Source organism: Perca flavescens, chromosome 10, assembly GCF_004354835.1.
Source record: "Perca flavescens isolate YP-PL-M2 chromosome 10, PFLA_1.0, whole genome shotgun sequence".
NCBI lineage: Eukaryota > Metazoa > Chordata > Actinopteri > Perciformes > Percidae > Perca > Perca flavescens.
The window spans coordinates 21,166,342-21,193,977 of record NC_041340.1 but is presented as its reverse complement, the minus strand read 5'-3'; the positions used below and the strand labels follow the sequence as shown (position 1 = coordinate 21,193,977).

The 27,636-nt window shown below is 39.7% G+C and overlaps 2 protein-coding genes across 12 annotated transcripts in view; both read right to left on the bottom strand.

Annotated features, from left to right (window-relative positions):
* Positions 1-242: 242 nt before the first annotated feature.
* On the bottom strand, positions 243-4,426 carry rack1 (receptor for activated C kinase 1). The gene is made up of 8 exons (XM_028589834.1): positions 4,180-4,426; positions 3,470-3,641; positions 2,392-2,539; positions 1,816-1,911; positions 1,461-1,571; positions 961-1,101; positions 602-712; positions 243-355 (listed from the first exon to the last, which is right to left on the bottom strand). The coding sequence occupies exons 1-8, from the start codon at positions 4,286-4,288 to the stop codon at positions 290-292; spliced, it is 954 nt and encodes a 317-aa protein (XP_028445635.1). The 5' UTR covers positions 4,289-4,426; the 3' UTR covers positions 243-289.
* Positions 4,427-6,922: 2,496 nt separating this feature from the next.
* col23a1a (collagen type XXIII alpha 1 chain a) overlaps positions 6,923-27,636 on the bottom strand; it is a 119,302-nt gene continuing 98,588 nt past the window's right edge. For 2 of the 11 annotated variants that reach the window (XM_028589624.1, XM_028589628.1), the window contains 26 exons: positions 26,316-26,342; positions 25,632-25,658; positions 21,399-21,473; positions 19,984-20,100; positions 17,617-17,643; positions 17,466-17,492; positions 17,275-17,328; positions 17,113-17,172; positions 16,907-16,951; positions 16,717-16,794; positions 16,506-16,529; positions 13,456-13,500; positions 13,271-13,315; positions 13,090-13,170; positions 12,944-12,997; positions 12,778-12,834; positions 12,647-12,673; positions 12,502-12,561; positions 12,129-12,200; positions 12,012-12,038; positions 11,852-11,905; positions 11,661-11,747; positions 11,367-11,465; positions 10,374-10,412; positions 10,171-10,179; positions 6,923-9,562 (listed from right to left, as the gene is read on the bottom strand). In XM_028589624.1, the coding sequence (XP_028445425.1) occupies positions 9,512-9,562; positions 10,171-10,179; positions 10,374-10,412; positions 11,367-11,465; positions 11,661-11,747; positions 11,852-11,905; positions 12,012-12,038; positions 12,129-12,200; positions 12,502-12,561; positions 12,647-12,673; positions 12,778-12,834; positions 12,944-12,997; positions 13,090-13,170; positions 13,271-13,315; positions 13,456-13,500; positions 16,506-16,529; positions 16,717-16,794; positions 16,907-16,951; positions 17,113-17,172; positions 17,275-17,328; positions 17,466-17,492; positions 17,617-17,643; positions 19,984-20,100; positions 21,399-21,473; positions 25,632-25,658; positions 26,316-26,342 (1,368 nt within the window). In that variant the 3' untranslated portion in view covers positions 6,923-9,511. Of the gene's footprint in view, positions 10,048-10,170; positions 10,180-10,373; positions 10,413-11,366; positions 11,466-11,660; positions 11,748-11,851; positions 11,906-12,011; positions 12,039-12,128; positions 12,201-12,501; positions 12,562-12,646; positions 12,674-12,777; positions 12,835-12,943; positions 12,998-13,089; positions 13,171-13,270; positions 13,316-13,455; positions 13,501-16,505; positions 16,530-16,716; positions 16,795-16,906; positions 16,952-17,112; positions 17,173-17,274; positions 17,329-17,465; positions 17,493-17,616; positions 17,644-19,983; positions 20,101-21,398; positions 21,474-21,833; positions 21,894-25,631; positions 25,659-26,315; positions 26,343-27,636 lie in introns of all 11 variants that reach the window. The other 9 variants (XM_028589626.1, XM_028589630.1, XM_028589629.1 and 6 more) reach the window with 9 other exon arrangements.

Sequence of the window (27,636 nt, the reverse complement as noted above, 5' to 3'; positions counted from 1 at the left end):
TGGGGTAAATCTCTCACTACCATTTGCATGACACGTTCATTTAGTCAATATTTATTCACCTTCCAGTTTTGGTGTATAATAGAGGGTACATTCTTTACACTAACTTAAATATTTAATTGCTGGCACAAAGCAAATGACAAAAAAAGTACCGTGTCCTCAAACTTTTTTTACACTGGTAATAAACATCTTATTTTATGTATTATAATCATTGATAAACAGTGTTGAAACCAAGACGGAACACGTTATTTTCAAACAGTCTTTTATTCAAAGTAGCTTCGACGAAAAGTTCTTATCGAGTTCCAATAGTGACCTGCCACACTCTGATCAGGTTGTCAGTGTAGCCAGCAAACAGGGTCTGGAAAGAAACAAAGTGGGATAGAGGAACATTGATTACTCACATTCTGTAATTTTATAGACCTATTAATAATTAATATAAAAATAGATTCTCTTTAATTCCCCTCATATTTGCAGGACTGTCATCATTTGACATCAGAGTTAAAAGTGAATGGGTATAATCACTGGGGGTAAACACTTAAACCACCAATAAGTGGGAAAGCCAGACGTGTACTGGAAAGGTCCTACAGAGCCGAGTGTGGTGTACCTGTCCATCAGCAGACCATGCCAGAGAAGTACACTGTGGGGGTTCAGCCTTGCTGTTTGTGCTGATCACTTCCTGTCTCAGCTCATCCACAATGATCTTGCCCTCCAGATCCTACATGAAGAGAAGAAAAGACCAGAGGCAGTGCATTGAGTAACTGCTCAGAAGTAGCATCAGATCAATGAAAGAAAATGCATCCAAAATGAATTACACAAAGTAAAAATTGGTCAAGGTTAGAGCTCAGAAACAGCCTCTTTATCATCAAAGAATACAGTTGGCATTTGAAGTTTCATCACTGCCCTTTGCACTGTAGCTTTAATGGACCATATACTGGTCATGAGATTTTTTAGGATGAAGTTTACCCAAATCTTGATACTGGGGCCAGTAGCGGCACACAGCCAGTAACGGTTGGGGCTGAAGCAGAGGGCATTGATGGTGTCACCACTGTCCAGGGTGTAGAGGTGCTTGCCCTCATTCAGGTCCCACAGCATGGCCTGGCCATCCTAGATCGCAAGAGAAAATACGCTTCAACAACCACATTTATAAATAGTCAATTTAGGATAATTGCATGATGCTCAACAGCTAACTAGGGAGTTCATTGCATAATGTTTACAATTATTTAGCACCAACTAACAGTTGGTGCCAAATATAAATAAATAAACAGTCCTTCAAGTGCAGGCCACACTCAGAAACAGCCTCTTTATCATCAATGTTAAACAGATGCATTGAAAGTTTTCATCACTGCTAAAACCTGCAGCCGGACTTAAATTGGTGCTTTAATTGAGTTCAGAATAATGGATCAAAAAAACATTCTGTGGCAGTCTACAATAAAAAAAAGAAAAAAAAAAAGTTTATTGTATACCCTTCCACCAGATGCACACAGGGAGCCATCAGGTGAGACAGTCACTGTGTTCAGGAAGCCAGTGTGGCCAATGTGGTTGGTCTTCAGCTTGCAGTTGGCCAGGTTCCACACCTAGGAGCAAAGGACAAAGACTATATTCACCACTATTGTAGTATAAAGACCATCATATAAAGCTATATGGGTTGTGCTCTCATCCTGAGGTGGTCAGGTAATACATTTCTCCCATATCACTAGAGAGAAGAAAAAAAATGAAAAAAAAAAACTACTTAAGTTTCATTCAGGCCCATTTTTAAGCCACAGAGAACAAGAGACCTCAAAAGGTAAAAAGCTAACGAGTTTCAGAAAAGCAACGTACCTTGACCATCTTGTCCCAGCCGCAGGAGACAATGATGGGGTTGCTGCTGTTGGGGGAGAAGCGCACGCAAGATGTCCACTCAGAATGGCCTTCATCCTGCAAATTAGAAGGTACATATAAATATATTCTCAAAGAGTCTCTGGTTAACCAACATTAGGGATGGCCAGATGAAATCCAAGCAACTTGGGGAAAACACTGATGTTTTAAGTAGTGTTTTATTTGGCTGCTTATTAGCAACATGAAACTTAGATTATATACATTTTCAACCAACCAAAGTCACTGCATCATTGTTAAATGATATTAGGTATGGCAATGCTCGACATAACTGTTGTAGAAAGCTATTCTTGTAAAGGCAGTGGTGACTAGGTGAGCAGCATTTGTTTCCATTTGACATCAATTTGAACTTCTAATTGTAAGGGCAGTTTGGTTTTCCAAGTAGGGACTGCCAAGTTTCAACTTCTAATTTAAAGAAGTACAAGGCCATTAACCAGTACTTGAATCCACTAAATTCTAGTTCCAATAACGAAAAGAAACTGACTGCTACTCACAAGACATCAACATGAGTTGGCAGCTCACCTGGATGGTGTACTTGCAGACTCCAAGAGTGTTCCATAGCTTGATGGTCTTGTCCCGGGAGCCAGACACAATCTGGCGATTATCAGCAGAAAAAGCCACGCTCAGAACATCCTTGGTGTGTCCAACAAATTGGCGGGTGGTGAGGCCACTAGGGAAACACCACACCAAACACTTCAGAACTCAAAATGGTTGCACATCTTAAGACACCTAAGTAGAAGGAAGCTTGTCTAATATCGCTACACCCATTAAGAACTTTTCCAAAAGCTACACACATTTAAGAATCAAGCCAACTTTACTTAAAATCAATTTTCTGTGTTTACATTACAAAAATGTAATCCTGGAGAATGTACAAGTGTAAGGATTATCTTTTGGGTTAAAAACTATTCAAAGATGGCATCACTGGCACCATCCTCAATCCATAAATCTGGCATCTAGATGATATCTTTGTCAAACTTTTTGTATAAACATTTAAAGAGAAATGCATAATTGTTAAGGTGCAAGATTGACTTTAAATAGAGAAAATTAGCCTTATTGCCCAACCCACAAACAGGTCACATGTACTGTAATTAAGTTGCTCTGTCCTCATGAGATCCATCAATTTGCTGAAAAGTTAACCAAAGTGATTTGACCTATTGATGGTATGGAGAAAGCTTTGACAAAGACCTGATGTAGCTTAGCTATGAGATTCACAATTAATTGAAGCCAAGCTGACTGAATGCAACTTGTCATTTTGGCATCATTTTTTGAGATTCCTGTGGCTAAGCTAAACCAGGCCTAAGTCAAGAGTTTGAAGTTTCACAACATACTTGTCACCTGGTTTGATTACATAAAGTTTGCGACGGCACTGAATTATTGAATTGAGAAACCAGTACTAGAAATGGCGATCTTCGTTTCATGCACCAGTTATAGACCCAACATCAGATCTAATTTCATGCATCCAGAATTCCTTGCAGCCAACTTTCCTGTCAAACTTTTATATGGACACAAACATCTACAGTAAACGTAGAGGAAACAGCTTATCACCTTAAACCCCAAAGATCTGACCAGTACTGAAGAGATTTCCACTCCTTGCACTTACGTGGTGAGGTCCCACAGGCGGAGGCACCCATCCCAGGCACCGGACAGGGCAAACTGTCCATCTGAGGAGATGACCACATCACTAACAAAGTGAGAGTGACCCATCAAGGAGCGCTGGGGAATGCCATAGTTGGTTTCATCACGGGTCAGCTTCCACATGATGATAGACTTGTCTGGAAAACAAACATCCAGGATATTGTTTAATTCAAGTGTCCAGGTTTCATTTTGTAAACCGCTGATATTAACATAGCCATGCAGGGATTCGTTGTGCAAGTGCATTTCCAAGGAAAGCTGTCAAACATTTAGGCAGTTAACGTTAGTAACAGCAGGATCAATCTACTCTGTTGATGACCGGACGTTTGCCAGATCCACACATTTGAGCGTAGAACTACACTTACACTACACGTACGTTATTAAACGTGTCGCATTTGCACTGTGGGTTTCTGAGGCTGATTTACAGTTTACGCTCGAGTGTTAGCTAGCTAGCTAGCTAGTTTGGATAACCGGCGTCTTTCTCGTAAGTTTGAGCAGATTCTGTCGACATTAAAAAAAGGGTATACCAACATTACATGCATTAGTGGCTGCTTTTGTATATTTTGCTAATCACTCACGCCAGTATTGCCATTTATGGTACGCTACAACACCCGCAAACCAACTAGCTGGCTAATGCTAACCTAGCCATGTTGGCGAAGCCGGCGGAGGAAGCCTCACCTCGGGACGCGGACAGAATCATGTCGGGATACTGGGGCGTCGTGGCGATCTGGGTGACCCATCCACTGTGCCCCTTAAGGGTCCCCCTCACTGTCATCTGCTCGGTCATTTTGGCGAGGTTGGGTGGTGCCTTTTACAAGGATGGATTCGGATTTCTCTGAGGTCCAGAAAAACCTAGGTCCTCATCGCATCTGTGCACAGAGGAAAAGGAAGCATAGACCCGGATGCAAAAACTATGAGGGGTGAACAGCCCGCAAAGGATTCTGGGAAATGTGGACTTCATACTGCTTTTACCCTATGCTTTTACCGAACAATATTAAGAATACGTTATTCAAGTATGGTACAAGAAAAAATATATAATAAGAAGATTATTATAAGAAAATATATTAGTGAGTTATCTGATGGATGACCATGACTACATTTTACACATTTAATCTGGATGCTCATTCATTACAAATTTAAATGTAGCTGGCCTACATTATAGCACTTACAGATTTATAGACTGATCATCACAAGATTTTATGAAAGCCACAAAAATCCAAATAATGAGTCTCACGATTATCAATATCCCACATGTTGGCTAGAAGTTCTAATTTATTTTTTCAATCAAGTAATTGTTGATTTCTTACACTGCACTGTAACTTTTATTCTTGTAGGCCTATTTTATACTTGTCTTGTTCTATTTTAACTGTGTTTTCAATTAACTGCTTTAATGTTTTATATAAAGCACATTGAGTTGCCCTGTTGCTGAAATGTGCTATATAAATAAAGCTGCCTTGCCTTACTTAGATGAGGAACCATCATTATGGGAAAATGTCACATTTCATGTAGGCTAAATGGAAAATTTGATTCATTCTTTAACTTGATTTATAAGTTAGTTTAAGGATTCCTTGCTGATGCTAGTGCTGATATTGAATCTTTAGGACACTTTTAAATATAGTTGTAGACTTTCATTGGCTTTTTGGAACAATATGCACTTAGGTTGTGCTTGAAAAAATAAGTTTAAAAACAAATTTGCCATCTTTTACATAAAACCATTTATAACAAATTCTGAACGTCTTGTTATTAATTCATAGATAACATATTTATATATATTTCTACATTACAAAGGTACAACTTTCATGTGGCAAATATAATATTAATTGGCCAGTAAATAATATTAATCATAGCATTTTATTTGGACTGTCTATTCTAGGGAAGAGAAAACTTCCAGTTTCAACATATTATGATGCATGACTTTAAGATATGTGGCATCAATTTAATAGTCACAAACATTGCACCCCAAACATAAGGCCATATGTTGTAAAAACTAGCTATTATTTACAATTAAAAACATGAAATTTAGTGTTGCTGTAAGCAATTAAAAGGGCCAGATGTTAATGGTGTATGCCTTTGTTCCAATTTCCCCTTCCCCATTAACTGCAACCACTTGTGTTGTTTAGAAACAATGACATCATTCATCTGTAAAAATGGAGGACATTTGAGAATTATTTGTGAAAATGTTTATGTATTTGTTTGATAAAAGTTTTCAAATTAAGAGCACACTTCATTGGCCTAATGGGTAACACACCATTATCTGTCCTTATAAGCATATTTGAGCCAGATGGTCCAAAAAAAAACTGATACCACCGGCAACTCCATTTGGATGAGAAGAAACTTTCCACTGGTGCTGTGTTGTGCAGAGTTAGTTAAAATGTTCTTTTGATTTGGAGCTTTCCATGTTGTGTCAGAGGTCAACAGCAACCTGGAGGTGGCAGGGATCGATCCACACATTTAGCATAATGCATGAAGCTAAACTTCATGGCAACTTTCTCTGGATTTATTTGAACATTGCATTGGTTAGTTCTGAGTTCAGTATTTACTGATACTGACATATTGTTTTTTAATGAAATATCTCAACAGCTATATGGATTGCAACGCAATTTGGTATGGACACTGTAGGTCTATGTTCCCCTCAGGATGAAATAAAATAACTTTGGTGATCCCCTGACTTTACCTATAGTATGTTTAGTGCTAATTATAAATGTCACCATGCTAACATGCTAAAATGGTGAGCCTGGTAAATATTACATGCTAAACATCAGCACAGTATCATTGTCGATGTGAGCATTATAGCATTAGCTCAAAGCACTGCTGTCCCTGAGTGCCTCTAAGAGCTGCTACGGCTGTAGACTATTTAACCATGCTAGGTTAGAGTAGCAAGTGTCACATATTTGGAAATATTGTTTAACTTTAGAAATGTAGGAAGGCTCTTAATTCTTCATTTCAACTGAAACACTGATTGCTTTCAGTCTTTCAAAAGTCTGAGGATGTGAGGAAAGCTGCTGTCTCTAACATGTCCACTGGATTTAGAGTTCATACAATGCTGGGGCAGCCTTCCATTATGGTGTGTTGGGCTCTGATTGTACTGTTTGCACCTTTGTGTAAATATGTATTAAATTACTTTAACTTACAGGATCATATGTTCTGATCTTGTTTTTTTATGGTATGGCTCTATTACTTTGTGCATGTTTTTTACAGCTTCTGTGTTCTTTTCTTCTCTCTGACCAAATTCATTTTCTTTATTGGATAATACAATGTGGTTTTCTTTCCTGAATAATTACATGCCTATGTGTTATGTCATTGCATTTTTTTTATACATGCAGTATGAGGTAGGGTTGGTAGAATACCTTGATGTTATAATAATGTTAAATGAATGAAACTGAATATTTTACATGATTATGATTTAATGGACAAAAAAAACATGAAACTGGAGAGGTTACTTCAGTCTACGTTCAGTTGACCAGATTTCACGTTATACATTTTTAAACAATTACAAAAATAGCTTAATTCTTTTACAACCAAATACACAACCAAAAACATTCTCACAAAGTCAAGCTAATACTGTGATATAGGACTTGCTAAAACACCATCTGTATTCAGACACTGTGCCATTTTCTGACTCCATTAAGCCTTGAAACTGAAAGTGATGGAATCTGCAAAAGAAATAAACACATTTGATAATGTTAAGTGACTGATATCCATCAGCTTCCAGTGAAATACTGCTCAGAAGTGTGTGGTCTACAGTTAAAAACATTCTGCTTTCAATATAACTTCTCAGTCAACATACATTTTTTTTTATGATTCTTAAATAAAGTTTGCATGTCAGCTATTCTATTTTAGCTTAATGATATACAACTCTCATTTACAGATTTTTTGTTTTATAGAAAACTTTACTAGAATATTGTTTCATAAATTGTGGTGTAGTATAGGTTTAATACACTTATGTACTGATCTTTCTTACAGAACCCTTCTAAAAGTTAAAACATATTAATCCCACTGATATGGAAATGGCTTTGTGTGATGTCAGTTATTAAACTTTACACTTTGCAGGTGTACTGTAAAAAATGAAAGCTGTCATTTCAGAATTAAACAGGGACTACCACTGCACGGATATGTGGCCTACATCATGACTATTGGAACATAATGTGAGAATTTTAAAGAGGAATGACCAATGTACTGTGTGTCTATATCCTTGTACTTCACTGCCCTTTAACAATTTACCCAATTGGGAAAGCAAATTCCATATTCACTTTTTTACACTTCACATATTTGTATTCATTTGACGAGTTGGTATAAAATCATACTTACCAAAAAGTACTTAAAACTACGCTGATACTGACCCTGCTGTACATTTGCAAGTGTTGCAATGTTTGTGTTGTGAATTGGAATTAGCAATGTTTTGCAGAATGTATGTTGATGGTGACTAAAGATAATCAACCAATAAAACATTCGGATGGTTCATATTAATTTATAACAATGCAAAGGTTGTGAATGATTGCTAGTCAGTCATGCCTCGTGATTAACCAGAATACATATTACTGAATGCTGTTAATATTGGATCGAAAAGTGCAACTAATATCAATGTAGAATACACAGTTGTCTACTAAGAAACTTCATTCATGTGTATGTATTTCTATCCAGAACCAAATGACGATTCCATGTAATGTAATCAAATACATGTAGCCCAATATTTAAACATAGTACATCAATAAACCCAAGTACAATTTTTTTTCCTATGTTCAACATTCCTTTAAACAATGATCCATGCGTAACTGTGGGCATGTGTGGGGTTTTGCATATGGATATGCAGAGTAGAGCTTTAAAACATAAAAGTATTTAAGCACCAAGAAATTATTCCATCTGAGAAAAATGTATTACAAAGACCAAAACACACCAATAAAAGTAATCTGATAGTAAAGCAAGTAGCAAGTAGTAAAACATTGTGTGATAATTGAAAAAAGCACACACAAAATGCAAAATAAGTGACACTTATAAACCATTATCCTAAGGTGAACTGCTGAATAAAAATGAATAATTATGAAAAGACAATGGTTCTGTATACATTTGATTCAAATTTTATACTTGAGTCGGTTAGTCCTTCAGGCCAAATGCCTAATATTGATTTAAAAATATCAAACAAACAACACATATTTAAGTCAGCAGCAAGAACTCACTGTTGTCCAGAGCAAACTAGCAACAGTAATTAAACATGTCTTCATCAGTGATTCAGTTACACTGAAAACATACTAAGAAAAATTATTTGATAGGTAATCATTATTTGTCAGGGCAACTGGAACACTGGTTTATTACGAATACTGTAAAGGGTTCCTTCAAATCTGGCAAAGTTTAGCTATCTATATATTCCACAAACATGGTAATGCACAGGAATGGAAAATGTAACTGGACAAAAATAGGTAAGAATATAACAAAAGAAAACAAAACAACACCCAAGTCACAAGTGTAAGCCATTAAAAGGTAGACTTACTGACTTTTCTGAGTGGCTTGTACAAATGTAATGACTATTACAGACTGCTTATTGGCAAATGAAAATTAATCTAATGTTGTTTGAGGTTTCAATGAGGGACCACAAGTCATACAATCTGTCAGGATGCTTAACAACACAGTGCATTATGATCATGCATTGAATTAGTGAAAACCTTTACCAAAGAGCCATACAAGAGATCACCACAACTCATTCAATGTATCTGTGCAGAAAACCCTTCCTTATGTGTCAGTCACGTCAATGACTCCAGATAACTTTGACTGGTTATTATATATACAAGCTATTGCGCAACATAATCAGCCACAGGTGTGTCTTTTCTTCTCAGGTGAATGTGGAAATGCAGGTTTCTCTGTCGCCCCCTCCTGGAGAGTTTCCATAAAAGAGGATCTGAGTGTTCGGTATGACACTGAGGCATTACATGGCTCGCTCTGCTTCATAAAGGCCCATCTGCCCGTCGTGCTCTCTGCCTGTCTATGTGTCCTTTCCCCACCAGGCTCCTGCACCCCTTCAGGGCTGAGAGAGACGCTTGCGTTTGAGCTTCTGTCTCACCATTTCCTCCTTTTAGAAAACAGAGAGAGGAGAAGATAGTACTGACCCACATTCCTCCATCTGCCACTCCCAAAGAGATCTGTCCATCCATCCAAGCATCCGTGAGACTGGGTGAGTGCACACTGTTATATCCATACAGCGTTCATGATTACAATCAGGCAGCAAGTCAGGCTTTGTTTAGTAAGGCTGCTAGACTGTCAAGGCACTCCAACACTGTCACCTGGACTATCCTTTAAAGTAGGAGTCCAACTGCCAGTTCAGTTTCTTCTCTTCAAAACCACAGCTGCATTCTCAACAACACTGGATCTCTAGAGTTTCAAAAAAGTTTTCATAATACTGCATACTCAAAGATGTCCTTGTTAAAAAAAAATCTCAATATATTATATAAAATGTTTTATGAAAGAAAGGAAAAAAGGGAGTGGGTTGTTGTAGTATACAATTGCAATATATACCATATCAATATGTACAGATTCCATGCTGCTGGTTAGTCATCACTGCAAAAGAAGAATAGTGGGGATTGATTAGTAGCATATAAAATTAAATTTTAAGATAAATAATTATACATCTCATATACTCATGCTTTACATTTACAAGCTCTCAAACTGTAATATACTTACAAAATGCCCCTGTATCAAATCAGAGTCGAGCAATGAATTCAACGCTGACAATCACCAAGAGTAATAATGTACATGTATGCTTTGGTTGCACATGGTGTTAGCTTTTTCCCTGACTATGCCAGCTGCTGTTTCATATTTAAAAAATGATAAGCATTTCATTAGTTAACAATATCCTTTAAAAAACGTTAGGCCTCTACACTCACCTTGTGCCAGCAGCCTGGTATGGGCAGCCCATCATGTCCCTGCAGAGAGAGAACAGCAATGTTAACACAGTCCGACTGTAATGATGTCTAAGGTGTGCACTCCCTATCAGCAAACTGATGTTATAAAATGAAGCAAAGGTAGAGGCTAAGCTATAAAGAAATAAAAAATCCAAAGAGAAATGTCGGATGTATTTTTCTGTAATTTTATATAAAGTTTTCTAAATGAGAAATCTTCTCATTACTCTAACACAGTCCAGATGAGTACATTCTCAGTCCTCTTTATTTAAAGTAATAGTTTACATTTTGGGGAGCATTTGGGGAAATACTCTTATTTACTTTCTGACATTTAGATAGATTTACAAGATTGATACCATTCTCATACCGGTCTGTTTAAATTAGGCTACAACCAGCAGCTGGTTAGCTTAGCTTGGCATAAAGACTGGAAACAGGGCAAAACAGCTAGCCTGATTCATAAACAATATCTAATATGTTTAATCCTATAAAAAAAACAAATTGTAAAAATGGATACAAACCTGATATAATGTGTTAGTTAGTGATTAGAGATGCCGGTAGGCAGATTTTTTTTAACCTTGGGACAGACGTATATCTAACAGACAGATATGAGAGTGATATCGATGCTCTCATTTAAATCTCAACCATATTTGTGGGAATACATCTACATTTTATAGTTATTTTGCTGGTTAGAATAATATAGTAACCTGGCATCTTCCGTCTCATAGGCATAGAAATAGTATTTTCCCATAGACAGTTAATGATGACACTTTTTTCTTTTACTGTTTCTTTTAATCCGTGAATGTCTCTCTTTACAGTGGATACTAAACTAGAACTACATGAAGTAAGGGTTAGTGACTAAGAGCACATGTATAAAAGAGTTTGAAAGATCAAAACCAGAGTGTTTGAATAGAAAATAGCAACGATAGATAGCATAAATAGTGATGCGAGAGTAGGAGGAAGGAAGCAGAGATACTGTACCACAGGACAGGGGGCCTGAGGGCCAGAAGGAGGAAGAGGACGAGGTGGAGGGGAAGAAAGCCCTGCCTCCTCAGACACACCTTTAGTCTCATCACAACCCTGTCAGCAAGAGCCAGTTACACATTCACAGCATTGAGAAGGAAACTCAGAGAAACTAAGAAAATGACAAAAACAGTGCTGAGAGAAGAAAGCAGAGAAATACTATATAATGTGAAAGGAAAGTGCTAGTAAGTTCAATTTGCAGTATTACTGTGTGTGTGTGTGTGTGTGTGTGTGTGTGTGGAGGTGACATACCACAGGACAAGGCTGGTCCAGGCCTGGAGGACCCTGCTCTCCCTTCTGGCCCTTTAGACCTCTCTTTCCCACTGCTCCCCTGTCACCCTGGACACGAGTAGGACAGAGAAAAGCGTTGAGAAATAATTGAATAAATGAATGGGTTTTATTTGAATGACAACGAAATATTTCTTTCTGTGTTCTATACTAACCTTGTCTCCTCTTTCCCCTCGGTCACCTTTCTCTCCCATCAGACCCGGGAAACCCTGAACATAAAGCACAAACAGGTCAGAAGGCAGATGATCACTGGAAAAAGATTAAAGTTCAATTCAATTGAAACTGTCAAGATCACGATCCAAGTGAGAAACTCACATCTAGTCCCGGCTCCCCTGTTCTGCCCTGCGAACACACATAATTATCATAATGTATGGTTTTATTTAAGACAATACAAAATTGTAAACACATTTATGGAGGTGAAAGAGTGCTTACCTTTTCTCCCTTTGCACCTGGAAGACCCACTAACCCTGCAGCCCCAGTTGGGCCCTGGAGACCGTCTAATCCCTGCAATTAAAGTACATTATCATCACTGTATCATGTCCAAGGCAAGGCAAGGCAGCTTTATTTGTATAGCACATTTCAGCAACAGGGCAATTCCAAGTGCTTTAAATAAAACATTAAAGAGCAGTTGAAAACAATAAAAAATATAAAAACAGATGAAATACGAGATTTTAGGACGCTAGTATGGGTTGCTCTATACACGTAATTCACCTGCAATTCCTGCCGTTCCCAGAACGGCCACCCCACCGGTCTTACTTATGTCCAGGTATATCAAGATTTATTACAATAATAACAGGTCACTTACTCTGGGTCCAGGAGCACCAAAGTCCCCCTTCTCTCCCTTCATCCCGAATCCAGGCTCACCCTGCATCGAAAGACAGGAACACTGAGTACCAAACAACATGCCATAGCCTCCACCACATAACACATGCATGGTCTTGCAGTCTTACCTTCGGACCGGGCATACCATGCAGCCCCTGAAAAAAATTGTGCACTGTGAGTGTGACAGCTAACTGTACATGTGCAAACAACAACTTGTCTTGAATAGTTTTGGATTTCGATAGTGAGGATAACTACTCACCATGGATCCAGGGGGCCCGGGTGGCCCGGGTGGGCCTGGCTGGGAAATCATCTGAACCTGAGCACCATTGAAATTAGAAGAGTAAGAAATAACAAATGTAGTAACTGCTATGATACACATATATGAGTGAATATGAATGAATGTTGCATGTTTGTGTTCCACTAACCAGGTTGTCTTCCATTCTGCAGTTGCCTTTCTCTCCTTTGTGTCCGTCCATACCCTGACCAACAAAGAGCAAGATTAACTTCCAGCTGTTTATGTAATTTTTCACTGTTTGTGAATCCCAGAAACATGTTTACTGTCACTACTTACAGAAGGCCCAGAGAGCCCCATCTCTCCCTTCTCTCCTCTCTCGCCAGGTGGTCCTGTCTCACCCATGCCACCCTTAGGTCCCTGGAGGCAAGGAATCAAGAGATGTCGCGTTCAGTTCCATAAGAAAGCATAAACAATATAAGGCATTTAATCAGCCTGTGTGTCATTGTCACAACCATACCTTCTCCCCATCGACTCCTGCTGGCCCAGGTAAACCAAGCTCACCCTGGGAGACGACAAAGAGAGGAAAGATTCACTCGGTGAATATGACTGGCTCAGGTTTTAACGCAAAATCTAATTTGACTTTTATTAAATCCCCATAACTGGCTGGTGGCAGTGCACTGGTAGGATGACAGGGCCCATTACCTTTTCCCCTGAAGGGCCTGGGGGTCCAGGTGGTCCAGGTGGGCCCTGCAGAAAGACAGAAATTGAAAGAGTGTTATATACGCCCTGATAAACTTTATGATAGGTCTAATCTGTCACTGAATTACAATGTATTCATCCTGAACCTGCAATAATGTTGTGGCCACTTGGGGGCAGTGGAAACAAGCTGTAAATGCAACATCATGCCCTTTTAAGTTGATATGGCAACCTAGTTTGTGGAATTATTTGCACATCCGGCAATTACGGAGCAGCATTAGCATTCATTTGGAGTAGTGTTTGTGTCCTGATTAGGGCTGGGTTAAAATAATCGATTCTCCAATTACATTTTTTTAATATTGATTAATAAAATCCATAAATTGATCTTTTAATATATGCCTTTTCACCATGGATGTGTAACTAAAAAGTACTTTGAACAAAATGTTTGGGGTTTAATTGTTACATGTAAACATTAACCTGGTGCATTATTTTATTTTATTAAAAAGATTATTTTTGATTATATCCGCCTTTATTTTGATAGGACAGTTAGGTGAGAAAAAGGAGAGAGAGGGGGGAAGACATGCAGGAAATCGTCACAGGTCAGACTCGAACCCTGGCCCTCTGTGTCGAAGCATAAACCTCTCAGTATATGTGCGCCTGCTCTACCCACTGAACCAACCTGGCCACATCCTGGTGCACTATTTAAAAATAATTTGAGGGTTGCTTCTTGCTTGTACAATTTACAGCATGAGTTCTCTGATAATCTCTTTTATATAACTGAAATGTCCCTAATCTAACTAATATTGAATCGAAAATGTAATGGAATCGGGACCTTGTGAATTGGAATCTAATTGATTTTGGGAAATCATTGGCGATACCCAGCCCTAATCCTGAGAAATGGTTGTCCAATAATCTTTTAGTTATCTTTCGCTCTTCAAGAACAAGAGAAAAGTATCTGGCACTTTAGCTTAGCTTTTGTGCTGGGCTGGTAGCATACAGTGGGGTTTTCAAAGCTTTTTGTGCTGAAAGTGGCTGTTGCTGTGTTGTGTCCAAAAACGCTGCTGATGAGAGCTGTGAGAGTGAGCAGTAACAGCAAAGTTAAAAAGCAAAAACAAAGACCTGAAACTTGCTCCAACTCCAGAGAGTTGAGGGGAACTGCAGAGACGATTCTATGTGGGTTCGTCCTTATGGATAAACCCTTTCACAAAAACGTAGTCATGTGAACCATTAACATACTCATAGCTGCTTTAATATATATATATATATATATATATATATATATATATATATATATATATATATATATATATATATATGTGTGTGTATAGAAGGGCCAGGGCTGTTTACTCAGTTCATTTACAATGGTGAAAAAAACATGGAACGCACAGAACTCCATCATAAGGCTTGAACATGGGCCAACACAGAATAATACAACCAGGCTGATGGATTTCACAACACAAGCCTAACAGTAAACAAAGCTGATGACTGCTTTTGTTCACTGTGTTCACTGATCACAACCAACTTGAAGCAATTTTATCTCATAAAGAGTGTGCTGAATGTGGTTTGTGGTCCACAATAACCTGGCATCATTTTCCATTCTGTTGATTGTTTTGATGCAGGATGAGACCGTTTCACAAAAGGAGGGGGAACTGATCTTTTTAAGTGACTTTAATTAACACTAATGATAGATAAAGAATAACACATATCCATCCCATGCCATCTTCTATGCTGGTTGATTAGTGGTAGCCTCTTAAAATCATGGACCTTAATCTCTACATCCACAATGTTACACTTGTGACTTCTCGCTCTGAAGTCCTCTGGCCATCTTGAAGTCATTAAAAAAAAAGAACCCCTGTTGCCTCTCAGAGGTGTAGCTACATGCTGATTCTCTCTCTTCTAATTCCTAACTTTTCATTTGTCTTCTGTTTGAGCCATGGAAACCAATCAATGTTTACAAAACTGATCTGAGATATTCCATCATTGCATAATCATGCAAATAATTATACAAAAAGCTATAAAATAAATGGCAGTAACAAGCCACCAATTTCAGCATTGTTTTTAAACCAAATTCATCATCACCGAAATCCCACCAATGAAACCAATTTGGCTTTTCACACAAACAAGAGAATAAATCATAACACAAACTGGGTGGCCAATGAGCACTCCCCGCTCCATGGATATAACTCTAGCTGAGACCTTGCGTGTGATTTGGTGCCAAATGATCCACGTTGGCACGAGGCTTCTGATAAGATCTCAGGTTCATGTTTTCACCAACTCCTTTGTAACTAGCTCACGCTGCTGTCTACAGCGTTGCATGCAGGAGCCCATTTCAGATCCGGTCCGAGGGGATCTGGTTCATAGTGGTTTTTAATCAAATACACACTCCACTACAGAGATATGCATCTGTTATTAGCATGTAGCACGGTACATGGTAGAATCAAAGGGTCTTGTGTTTGAGAGGGATGTGAAACTGAGACTGTGGTAACTATGAGGGGTTCCCCTCCCATCCTTTCTAATGCATTCCCCTTGTGCACTCAGTTATGAGGAACACAATGCATAGATTAAAAAAACACCATGCTACCCTATAGCAAGTTACAAGTTACGTATCTTGTGAGGCACGTTGAATACATAGCATGAAAACACACTCGTAACACAACAATGTAACAAAGGCTGTTGATTTTTCTGCATGATTAAGCATGCTTCTTTGTAGGCTACACGTTATGTGATAGAAGAGCACAGCTGTACTATATTTGCTGGGGCTGTGCATTTAATTCCAACTGAATACACAAGAGAGCCTGGTAGACTAGTAAACCAGGGACATTCAGTAATATTCTTTAGATGTGGCCTCTAGAGGGACATCCAATACATCTGAAATATGGAGCTGTGGGTGGAGGGCATCTACAAAAACATACCGATCCACTGGCCGAAGCAGGTGGGATAAGGTGCTGGTACACACAGGGAGTGTGCTTACTCAAGTCTGTGTATGCATATGGATTATTATAGGTGTTAGTTACTGATCACGCCACCAAAACCATGCAGAAACAACAGCAGATTACCGAAACACTGATGGTGTTGATGGCCTGTCGAGAAGAAATGGTGACATGTTCAGTTTTGCGGGTTTGGAAAAGATTTTCTTACCACACGACAATTTCTGGTCTTGTTTAAGTTTTTTGTCTGATGCCCAACTTGAGATGCAGTAATAAGTGTCTGATGAAAAATATGATACAACCATAAATCTGGTCTCATTGACGCTTAAATGTCATTCACCTGGAAAGCATCTAGAAGCTTCCCATTGAAGTCGATGATGTCTGAGGAGCCCATAGCTCCTTTTTCACCAGGATTACCCTGAGGCAAAAACAAAAACAAGTAAATGAGACATAGCCTAAATAAACAACTGAAGATAATCACAATACAAAGTGTTTAAAACAGAATGATTTCAGAGGGTTAATACACATACCATGGGTCCCTGTGGTCCTTGCTCTCCTATTTCCCCTTTGTCTCCCTGTTTCATCACACATATAACACATTATGGTAAAACTCTGTCAGACAATGGCTATATTATAAAATGTTTTTTTTATAGTGTAGAAATAATGTTATAGCTAAGAAAAGTACTAGTTATTGATGTGTGTATTGTTTGAATGCCATTTCATATCGATCTTCTACCTTTAAACCTGGGAGTCCATCCATGCCTCTCTCTCCTTTTTCTCCCACTCCTGACTCGCCCTGTTTTCATACACAGAAAACATTCGAGGTCAACGCATGAAAAGGCAGATACATTAAAATACTCAGCATACAAGCTATCTGATGAATAACGCTTATCTATACCTTCGCTCCCGGAGGACCCTGTGGTCCTGGATAGCCAGGCTCGCCATCTTCTCCCTGTCGGTTCACAACAGTCAATTAATGTCAAAAGTACACATTTTGGTTACACAATATTTCTGTAGCAAACAGCAGAATCTAACAAGAAGTAAGGCAATTAAGTTGAGTCAAGGACAGTAATTTATTAATGATCGTACCGGCTTCCCAGGCAATCCTTGTGGCCCCTGAGGCAGAAATATAGTTGGTTACCATAATTAACCAGAGAAAGACAAATCGTCACTGCAGACTTATAATAGTAATTCATGAACAACAAACAGATAGCTTGAACTGGATTTGAACAACACTCACCTCAATGCCATCACGACCTGGAAAACCCTGAAGAGGACAGAGCAGAAATTTCAGGTCTTGACTTCAGGTAAAGCTTCATCGAAGAGTCAAACCCCTTTAGCCACTAGATGTCAGTGTTTAACAAGGCATGAACTGTCCATGGACTTGAGTTTAGCAAGCACTTACTCTGAGCCGCAGTACATACAGACCGGTGACAAAGGAAAAACAAGATTGAGATGCTTGATCAGGGCACAAAGGCCCACTGAATGGTTTCATATGCTATGGCTGTCCCAGTCACCAGATATCAATCCCAATCAACACTTATGGGAGATTTGGGTTAAGGTGTATTTTACACAGCGCTCTCCACCACCATCATCAAAACCCCAATGAGAATACCAACAACAACAACTACAATAACAATAGCCACTTACGTTAAGTTAGGTTAAGTTAGGTTAAGCCACTTCCTGTTTGTTTTTCCTTTAATGTGACACCCATTTATATTCAAAAAGCCTTTCTTGCTATTGAAGACTGGAGCCCTGGCCAGGACTCCGCCACAACACAAACACTGAGAGTATTCCATGTCCACTTTCTGGCATAATGTCCATCATTGATTTGTCTTATTTAGGTAAGCAGACCTATCATGGTTGTTTGTGAGGGCCAGGTGGACGTATGCTTGGAGCAACATCTGCTATGAAGTCATCCATGACCAGAGACAGCTAAGTAGGATCTTGTGCAAGAGCCCTCTATCTCTCTCCACACACACACACACACACACACACACACACACACACACACACACACACACACACACACACACACACACACACACACACAATGAATTGGAGGTTATTAGCCTTCCGCTCTGTCCTCATATTTTACAATAATGTGCAAAAGCTACTTAGACGTGTCCCAGCTGGTTTTCTTCCTCTTGCTCTCTGCCTGCACATACAAACTGTCATCCTGATCCTAGACTACTACTGTGGTCCTCATCCTAAGTTGCTCCAGCAGCTTTTTATCCTCTTTTCTCACCCCTCTTACCTCTTCCTCTATTGATCTTTCCTCGACAGCAGTGGGAAACAAATTGCTGTTGCAAATAGTTTTTTAGCACTTCTTTTATCCTTAGCGCAGAAAAGAATGGGTGAACACCAGTTCAGATGTCTGATACATTTCCAATTATGATCGACACTAGATTTACTTAGAATTATTTCCTGAACTTAAATATGTTGAAATAAAGCAATGTTATTTACGGACACATCCACCACGGGAGTTTCACGTAGCCACACATCAGACTGAAACTAGAGCTGCAACTTAGTTTGAGCTGTCATTCCTTTACTTTCCACTTTGCAGATACACAGAGTTTAAGGACACCCACACTGGCAGGCTTGCTCACTTTCTCCTGCTCAGCCCACTTAAACATCTGCCCACAACATGGAGCGGCTCCTAGCGCCACTCTGCTTTGTTTTGCTGTTTTGGGTTTTGCAACGCCTTTAATCAACTTGGTGAATACATGAAATTGACTGGGTTACAGGACAGGGCCCCTCTCTTAGACCCTTCTGCTTTCAGTCATTTTCATGACTACGCTGGGTTTCTCTTTTGTCGGTTCTGTGTAAGCTCTTAACTGACCCACATTAAAACTAACATTTTCACTTGAATCCTTTTGCTGTCCTATGCCAGTTAAGGGTAAGAGAGCATTCACTCCTTAAACAACAATAACCTTCATAGCCTCTTTCTCTCTTCCACCCTACAACCACAGCTTTAAGCGACCGCTGCATATGAACTAAACTCTGGTAAGCAGAAAGTTAATTTTTGAGAAACATAAACTGCCTCAGGCGAGGAGCACAGCTATTGTTTGGTGAGGCCGGCAAACTGCCCATGAACTCGCCACAGTGCCATATCTGTTTCAGGGGTGCACAGCAATACAACCGTGGTAGGAGGGTTGGAGAATGGGGCCCGTGCTGGAGAACTTTGTGGCTGCTGTCTTACACAAAACAGATGAGGCTAGGACTAGAGTTGCTATTCTGGGAGCTTTTAGGTAAGCCACAGCTCACTGGCAAACCCGGAAGAATGAGAATATGGGTTCACTGCAATTTACTGCATAGACCCTTTCCCCCTTTATACATTTGCACACTTTGCAATCTGTAACACCCTGTGGTTGAACCCTACCAGGTCAACAAGATTGGGGTCACAGCAGCCTGTGATGACTAAGGTGTTTTACGTGAGTGCATTCTTTGTGGTGTACCCTTGGCTTAAAGGGTGAGGAAAAGGGGCAGAATGATGGAGGACAAGAAAAACAGCAACTAAGTGGAGTGTGCGGGTGTGCATGGGTGCATAGCTTTGTGTAGTGGGTGTACATTTGGCACTTGCAAATGCATGAGAAGAAGCTCTTACCGACTCGCCAGCAGGGCCACGGGGCCCGTCCTTGCCTGTGTTCCCAGGGGGGCCTCTGGGACCGGGGGGACCTGGAGGACCGGGAGGACCAGCGGGTCCACCCTCGCCTTGGTCACCCTGATGAAAAAAAACCCAAAATCAAATAGAAGAATTACGGCAAGAAATACAACAGAAAATATGTTTTTATAGCCATGAAAAAGCAAAACATAATTTTTTACCCGTTCTTAGTCTTGGATTGCCTTTAGTCTATGTTTATCTTCATAAGTAGCCTACAACAATGAGCTAAAAGATGAGCTGAGGAGAACCGAGGAGTCGGTTGACAATAGTCTGTGGGTGCACCCCAATGAGTGACTTCTTTCACTTACAAGTAACCATCTGATTCATTGTCAATATAAAAAAAAATATTGATTACAGGCTTTAAATATATTTAATACAATCCACAGAAGGCCTTTTTGCATAATTCAAAAATTCTAATTAAACCTTTCCTGTAGCTTATTAGCTTAATTTGCTAGTCATCCCAGCTCATATAATAGATGGAGACTTAAGAAGTGACAACAAAGGGAGACTGGAGGGGAGAGTGGAGTTGGCCAATAGCAGCTGCCCTCATCCGGTGAGTCAGACTGATATTTAGTCACACACATGTAAAACACACCCATGTTGACAAATGCACTCTCACACACGAGACATTGTTAATTGAGAACATCATCATCTGTTGAATGAGAAGTTTCTTTTCTGGTTAAGCTTCAGAAGGACTGTCACCTCCTGTTAAAGAACCTTTCATCACTTGATTTACATCTAACTGGGGACATGTCTCTTTCTGATGACTTCTACCCTCATGCTTATGCCAAACAGAAAGCATTAACGCCCTAAAAGTCTTGCTCACCACTAAAGGGGATGTAAGCGTCAGTGCGGTCTCTATAGTAACATGGTGACACTTCCTCTGCACCCTCTCGTCTCTACGGTCATATGCTGCATTAGGGTTCGCTTTGTTGTAGCAAGCAACATGGTACAGCTAGCCCTTTCATGAAAATTATATCATCAAGACCTTCAAATAGAAGACTAAAACCTTATTTCCTTGCGCTGATAATTATTATTGAGCTCAGACTTGAAATAAACTGTCACCAACAAAGCTCTTCTATTCTCCATGTAATGAACCACACACATTTCTTGAGGCTCTCTGAAATGTGTGTGGTTCATCTTCCAAGATGTTTTCTTAAATTTTTGGATGCTTTAGAACTTTTATACAAACAATTTTAGTTAAGTTATGTTAATACTAAACAAGCCAGCACACACACAGGACAACTATGAAAAAGTCAGCAAACCAATCAATGAAATGCAGGATGACTGACCAGAACGTGCATAAGAAAGGTTGGTTGAAGTGTTAAAAGTAAACACATGCTTTAGTTGTGGTCTACCTTCAGAAAGCGTCTCTGAAAGCTACTGGACTGCTCTCCAGAGAGAAAGCCATGGTCGTATCTGGGGAAGACCATCTGGGATGCAAGAGGTGAAGCAGTGACAAAAAGTAGGAAGACAGCCGAAACAGAAAGAGGAGAAAAAAAGAGGAGAGGACATGGAGTGTTTTGAAGGACAAAAGAGGGAAAACAGAAAGAGAGATAAATGAGTAAAGAATGCAGAAATCCATAGTTAATTAAGAGAGTGCAGACGAGAACCAAGAGAGGAATAACTGCTTTGGGAAAAACAGATGAGAGTTCAGCAGCCTCTGAAGCTGTAAGAAAGCTCAAGAAGAGTATTTTGCTCCTCTATCTGCATGGTGAGTGACAGATCAGCGGCCTGACAGAGAGCAAAGACTGCTGGGAGGACAGAGAAACAGCTCGCTCGGAGGAACAAACCTTGACGGTGAGAATCTGATTACTGTGCAGACCTGCATATGTGCTGTAGTTAGGAGGACCCTTAAGAGAGGAAGTGACAAAGCGAAAGGTGAGCAACGTACTGTAGCATACCAGGTGGATGAAAAGAGCTCAGGATTTAAATAGCCTCATGACAAGATGTACATTTACAAATGAACAAAGATACATCATCTGCAAAGATACGTTTCATTAAAACTGAGAAATTAAAACCAAGACCCAGTAACTGTCCCCCTTGCCCTTTCAGAAACTGTATCCTGGGTCTCTCACTCAAACATGTATTTAATTGTGTGTGTGTGTGTGTGTGTGTGTGTTCCATTTAATGTCTTCCCATCCTTCCCTTTGCGACCAAACCAAACAGAGGTGGCTTGGCTCTTTCCAGCTGACAGACAGTAACTGTGATGATTGTCTGTCAAGCTGAAAGGAGCAGAGTTCGTCTGCCGCCACAGAGCTCGGAGTACTGTGCTGTCTCTTTGGTTGAGCTCCCTCCAAAAACGCATGGAAGAAAGGATGGAGAAAAGATCTAAGAGAGAAGGGAGGAAGAACAGCAGGGGGATAGCAGGGAGAGAAAGAAGGGGAGATGCTAGCCTGCTCATGCAGTTTCCTTTAACAGGCTGCGGCGAGCGCTGGATATCTGAGGTCTATCCGACACCGCAGACCCCCTCCACCTCCTCTCTTTGCCTATGCACTCCTCTCTCCCCACTGTCACATTCACTCATTCACACCGTTCCCACCATGGAGACCACATACACATATGCTCCTTAAACATCTCATAAGAGAATAGGCTGTTTCACACAGTGGACTTCCCCCTTACCTCGTTCTCATCAGACCATAGGCTGATACTAAGACAAACAGCCATTTAACCTCGGAACCCCGTCTAACCATGGCCTTTTTGTAGCAGCTTCGGGGGAGGAAAGAGGAGGCTTTGGCTCAGGATGAAACTCCCAGTGTGTCTTTCAACGGACAAACCTAAACATGCATTGACAACGTCCTGTATGGATGTGACAGAATGTAGTCTATGAAAAAAAATGGCTACCATCTTAATGCTTATCAATAAAAGTTGCTTTGGAGAGAAATGGTGGTTCTATTGACATCTGATCGTGCTTTTACACCCCTGTTATCCTGTGTTTGTAATCTGTTCTGGGACCAGATTCAGCCTGACAAATACACTGAAAATGATGGATTTACAGGAAGTCACAGGTTGACAGAGATTCATGGCCACTTCCTGTTTTCACATGTTTTCTCTCATCCTCTCGTAGAGTTCAGAGGTGAATCAGCGTACAATGTTGAGATCAGGGCAAGGTGATGACAGAGCTTATGTACTGATGATGTACTCCAACTGCACCACCTTTTATCTGCTTAACCTTGGTGGGGTTCAATTCATACCTGAAAATTCAGTTTTAAACGTTCAGAGACCAACAGTTTTTCATTTGCTAACCTATCTAGCTTTATCTATGAAAATGTACCCCGGTGCCAAACCTCATTCACAAATACAGTAGTTTTAGGAGCTGCAGTGTTTGTTTTGAACCAAGCCTGTGTCTCTAAGCGATACTCTTGAGGTTTTTCGGCTGCAGACTTATCCAAGGACATCTAAGCTTCAGAAGCCTCGTCCAAATGCAATATTTACCATTTGGAAGAACTATGTAATGCAGAATGCCAAAACGTTTCACTCTTGCATAAACTATTACCTCAAAAACTGAAGGAATAAGCTGGGAAATCAAATGGTGTACGCCTCAATGGGAATCAGGAATTCCGGCAATGTTTCTGATCCGCATCATTAATATTGTTCCGCTTGGCAGCCCTGTCAAATTTACACTCCATTTGTGCTCTGCTATAAAACAATAGCCATCCAGTCTCATTCCAATACTCATATAACACATTGTTATTGTCAGGCTCCAACTCTTTAGATTTATGACTACACATCTATTTCTAAATATCATTCTATACCTCATTTGTTGGATATTTTCTAAAGAATGTTAATAATAATAAAGACAAGCAGCAAGTGGATACAAAAGCCTTTTTAAGAGGAAGATTTGTAGTTTTTATAAATGTTTCATGTTTGAGTATTTTGGAAGTTTAAGTGGCTCACAGTCAGAGTTATGGTCCTCATAAGGGAGGCCACTGCCAATATGGAAATGACTGGCTGACAGTTTTTGTCTGGTATAGATGGTTATAGCCTTTTTGAAACTTGAAAATGGTTATGAAAAAAATATTTTTGCTGGGCTACGTCAGTTAAAATATTTATAAGCTTCTGCTTTTCACGTGACTTATCTGAATTTGATGAATTATCAAAACTTATATAAATCTCTCTACCTTTGGACCAAGTTAAGTACAAAAAAATAAAATTGGACCAAGGATGTGGGATTTTGTGGAATTTGTTGTCCAAAATGTTTGTTTTGTCATACTTCACTATACACACTTCGGAAGTGGCAACTTGTGAACTTTTGTCATGTTTGCTTGAAAAATTAGGTGAACAATTGTTGAAGATCAATAAATGATAAATTAACTAATCATTACAGTTCTATGTTATGTTTTGACCATCTTACAGGGGAAATTAAAAAAGTTGAACCCTAAACAATGCATAAATTACTTCAGTAGCTCTTTTTCTTTGCATGAGAGGAAGTGTAGCCTTGACCTGATATTAAATTCTTAACATTATTGTTATATTATTATAAGTTAGAAAAACAACATTTAAATGCGTTGCAGGAGGATTCATAGGATACATGAATCCTTCAAAGAATCCAAGTTGCTTACCATGTAAGGCACAGGGGGCTTATTTTCAAACCACAGTGAATGAAAAGAGAGATAATTACATAGATCTCATGGTGGGTGAATGATATCACATGAAAAGACAACACTGACAACATGGACCAGATGCAGACCGAGGTTATTCCATAATATAAAAAAAATATAGTTTGGTTGAGACTATATGGCAGCTTTGGCGCAGCGCCCCAACCATTGGGTTTTGATGGTGACATTTAAGTATTTCCATCGTTCTTTAATATTATTATTTCTCATCTCTGGCTTTGGAGATGTGGGCGACTCAAACCTCATCACAGGAGCAGGCCTATGTTGTTGGGGCAGTTGCTGGAGGCCGCGTAGGGTAAACACACGTTTCTCATGAATCATAAAAGCCTTGAGTGTTGAATGTTATGTGGGTATAACAATGTGACAAAAAGTATTTTTACATTTGTATGTTTGCACACACACATTGTCCTCCCCAGCATGATAACAAGAAAATTATGAGTAGTTTTTCAATTTCAGACTCTTCTTATCCTGGACTTTGATTTCCAATCTGTTCTGGGTTTGAATCTCAGCCCTTCTCCTGAAAGCTACATATGTCCCCTGTGTCGGCGTTAGACATTATGCAAATGCTTGTTATAGCTCTAATTAGATATGACCTTGTTTGGTTCTTTCAACAAAAAAGGTAAAGGGAAACTGCAAAGATAGATGTTTTAAAGGTCTCAAAATTGATGCTCAATCATTTTCTTTTTATCAAATATACTTCTTGACATGACTGAATGGTAAGCGCAATGTCCCTTAACCTTAAAAGATAGTGAAAATTAAAAAAAAAAACAAGACTGGCAGAGACAGAGAAAGTGGAAACTGGAAGGAAGATTTAAACGGAAGTTCATTTTTAAATGGCAAAGATCTGCTGAGGAACAAAACACAATCAAAGGAAAGGTATTTTCAGCCAAGTCAGCTGTAGTGAAAAAATGCACATAAAACAGTCAAAAACATCTTGTTTTAGCTTCTCAGGCAAAGACAAATAACAGGACTTACCCTTGGCCCAACGTCTCCTTGGTCACCCTGGGAGAAAAACAGGAAAATAACAATTGTCAGCAGTTATTACCACTGTATATGCTCACAGGATGAAGAATGTAACATCATACTGCTACTGTAGAGCAGCTGTGACAGACAGCTAATACTTGTTTATGGGAAGGAAGCAACTCAAAGGTCATCTGTCCCTAAACCAGCTCAGGAAGTCGACATTTACTGCATAAATCATTTGATAGGCCACAGTTGGAATCATCTGACGGGACGTGAAGGAAGTAGAAGTAGGAGCGCACGTGCTGGGGATTTTTGGTTCTCCGATGAGGATTTGGAGTTCATGTTCTTATCACAGAGCTACCAGCAAGATTACATGGGCAGAGGTTCACAGAGTGGGAAAACATCTGGCTATCATCGAAGCCCTGCAGAAGGCCTGTAAACCTGTTTAGTGCCTTGACGTGAGAATGTGCGGAGACATACGAGCCCCTACATTACTACATGTTTTCTATGGCTCATTTCATGGCCGCGCAATGAAAACGTGAATGTGGGAGGGCGACGCAGGGAACACCTGTGAGGTTGTGTGTAAGTGTGTGCGCCTGCATTTGAGTCTGTCTGTCCGCCTGTAAATTAATGTGAGAAATACATCCACACATTGACTTGTCTGGCAAGGTTGTTGAAATCCATATTGAAGCATACCTTTTCTCCCTTGGGTCCGGCTGGTCCCTGTAGGAGGGAGGAGATAATCGCAAACAGTTGGTCAATATAAATCAGTTATCATATGAGAAACATATATCATTGCACAGTACTTCTTCAACTGGCTGCTAGCATGGAGCACTCAATCAAATGGTAAGGCAAGGCAGTAATACCACTTAATGCAGCTGTGCCATCAAGACTGCTCAATCACAAATTTGTCTGAGCATATTTCACAAGAAGAAGACCACATGAGCTTGCAGCGATTTCTCTTTGTGAGATTAAAACTGTTATGCTGAGGGACAAAACTGAAAGGGCAACATGTTCCTTTGTTCTGTCTTTCTCTCAGGGGGGAAGAGGTTTTAGATGTGGAATGCTAGAAACGCTAACTAAAAACACAGGGTCAACAACAACAGGCCTGATGTGTAGTATGTGAGACACACAGCGACACTGTTGGCAGGTTGACATTGTCTCACGAAGACCAGGCCCACAGATGACCTTATTCCTGCCTCATCCATCTTTCTGTCTGCCTGTCTCAGTGGCACAAGGACCCCAAATGTGGCAGAGGACGACATGGAAACCTGCCACCAACTGTCTCTAATCTCAGCCACTGTCTGTCTAAAAGTGCATTCTGCCATCTAAATCTCTGATTTGTTCCCCCATTTCCTCACGTCTTCTCTGTCAGACATTTTGTTTGGACTGGAGCTCTAATTGTACGGAGTACGGAGCTGAAGAAGGGGATCTGCTGCAGAGGATAAGCAGTTTGTTAATGGGAATGGCCACATGGTGACAGGCATCAGCTTATCACCTGCTCTGCTTCAAAAATTAGAATAAGAATTATTAGAATATTTTTATTTTAATCAGGGGTGCAGACATAAAAACTTAAGAGTCTTGTGTTTGGAAATTGTAGTTCATGTTAACATAATATTGCTTCAATGAAAAGCTGCATGAATAGTTCATATTTAGCTATTCTTGTATTTTTTTATGTCATTTTAGAATTTTGTTCAGATAAAAGGTTCATTATTGACCTTGGAAATAGCAGTTTGACAAAAAAATAAATAAAATCGTACGTCCACTAAACATTTCCAGGGCTTTTCAACTAAACTATCTCCATGACAACTGAGCAAACTCCATCCACTGATGATGAAGGCCACAATATGTGTCTGAAAGATCCGTTTTTGCAAAATAATTGTTTTTGTTCTTGTTTAGTTGTTAAGTTGTTTTAAGTTTATGGTGCTTGAACTCACTCTCTGTCTCGTGTCTCCCCTAGCCATCATCCATCAACAAATCAAACTGCTTTTATCCTTGATTCTCTTGTTTTCATCTC

Excerpts from the sequence above, each read along its gene's own strand:
- rack1 (XM_028589834.1), bottom strand. The coding sequence starts at position 4,288 with ATGACCGAGCAGATGACAGTGAGGGGGACCCTTAAGGGGCACAGTGGA. Across the intron at positions 3,642-4,179 it reads GATTCTGTCCGCGTCCCGAG|ACAAGTCTATCATCATGTGG; the intron begins GTGAGGCTTCCT and ends TTTGTTTTCCAG. Across the intron at positions 1,572-1,815 it reads GCTGGGACAAGATGGTCAAG|GTGTGGAACCTGGCCAACTG; the intron begins GTACGTTGCTTT and ends CTTTGCTCCTAG.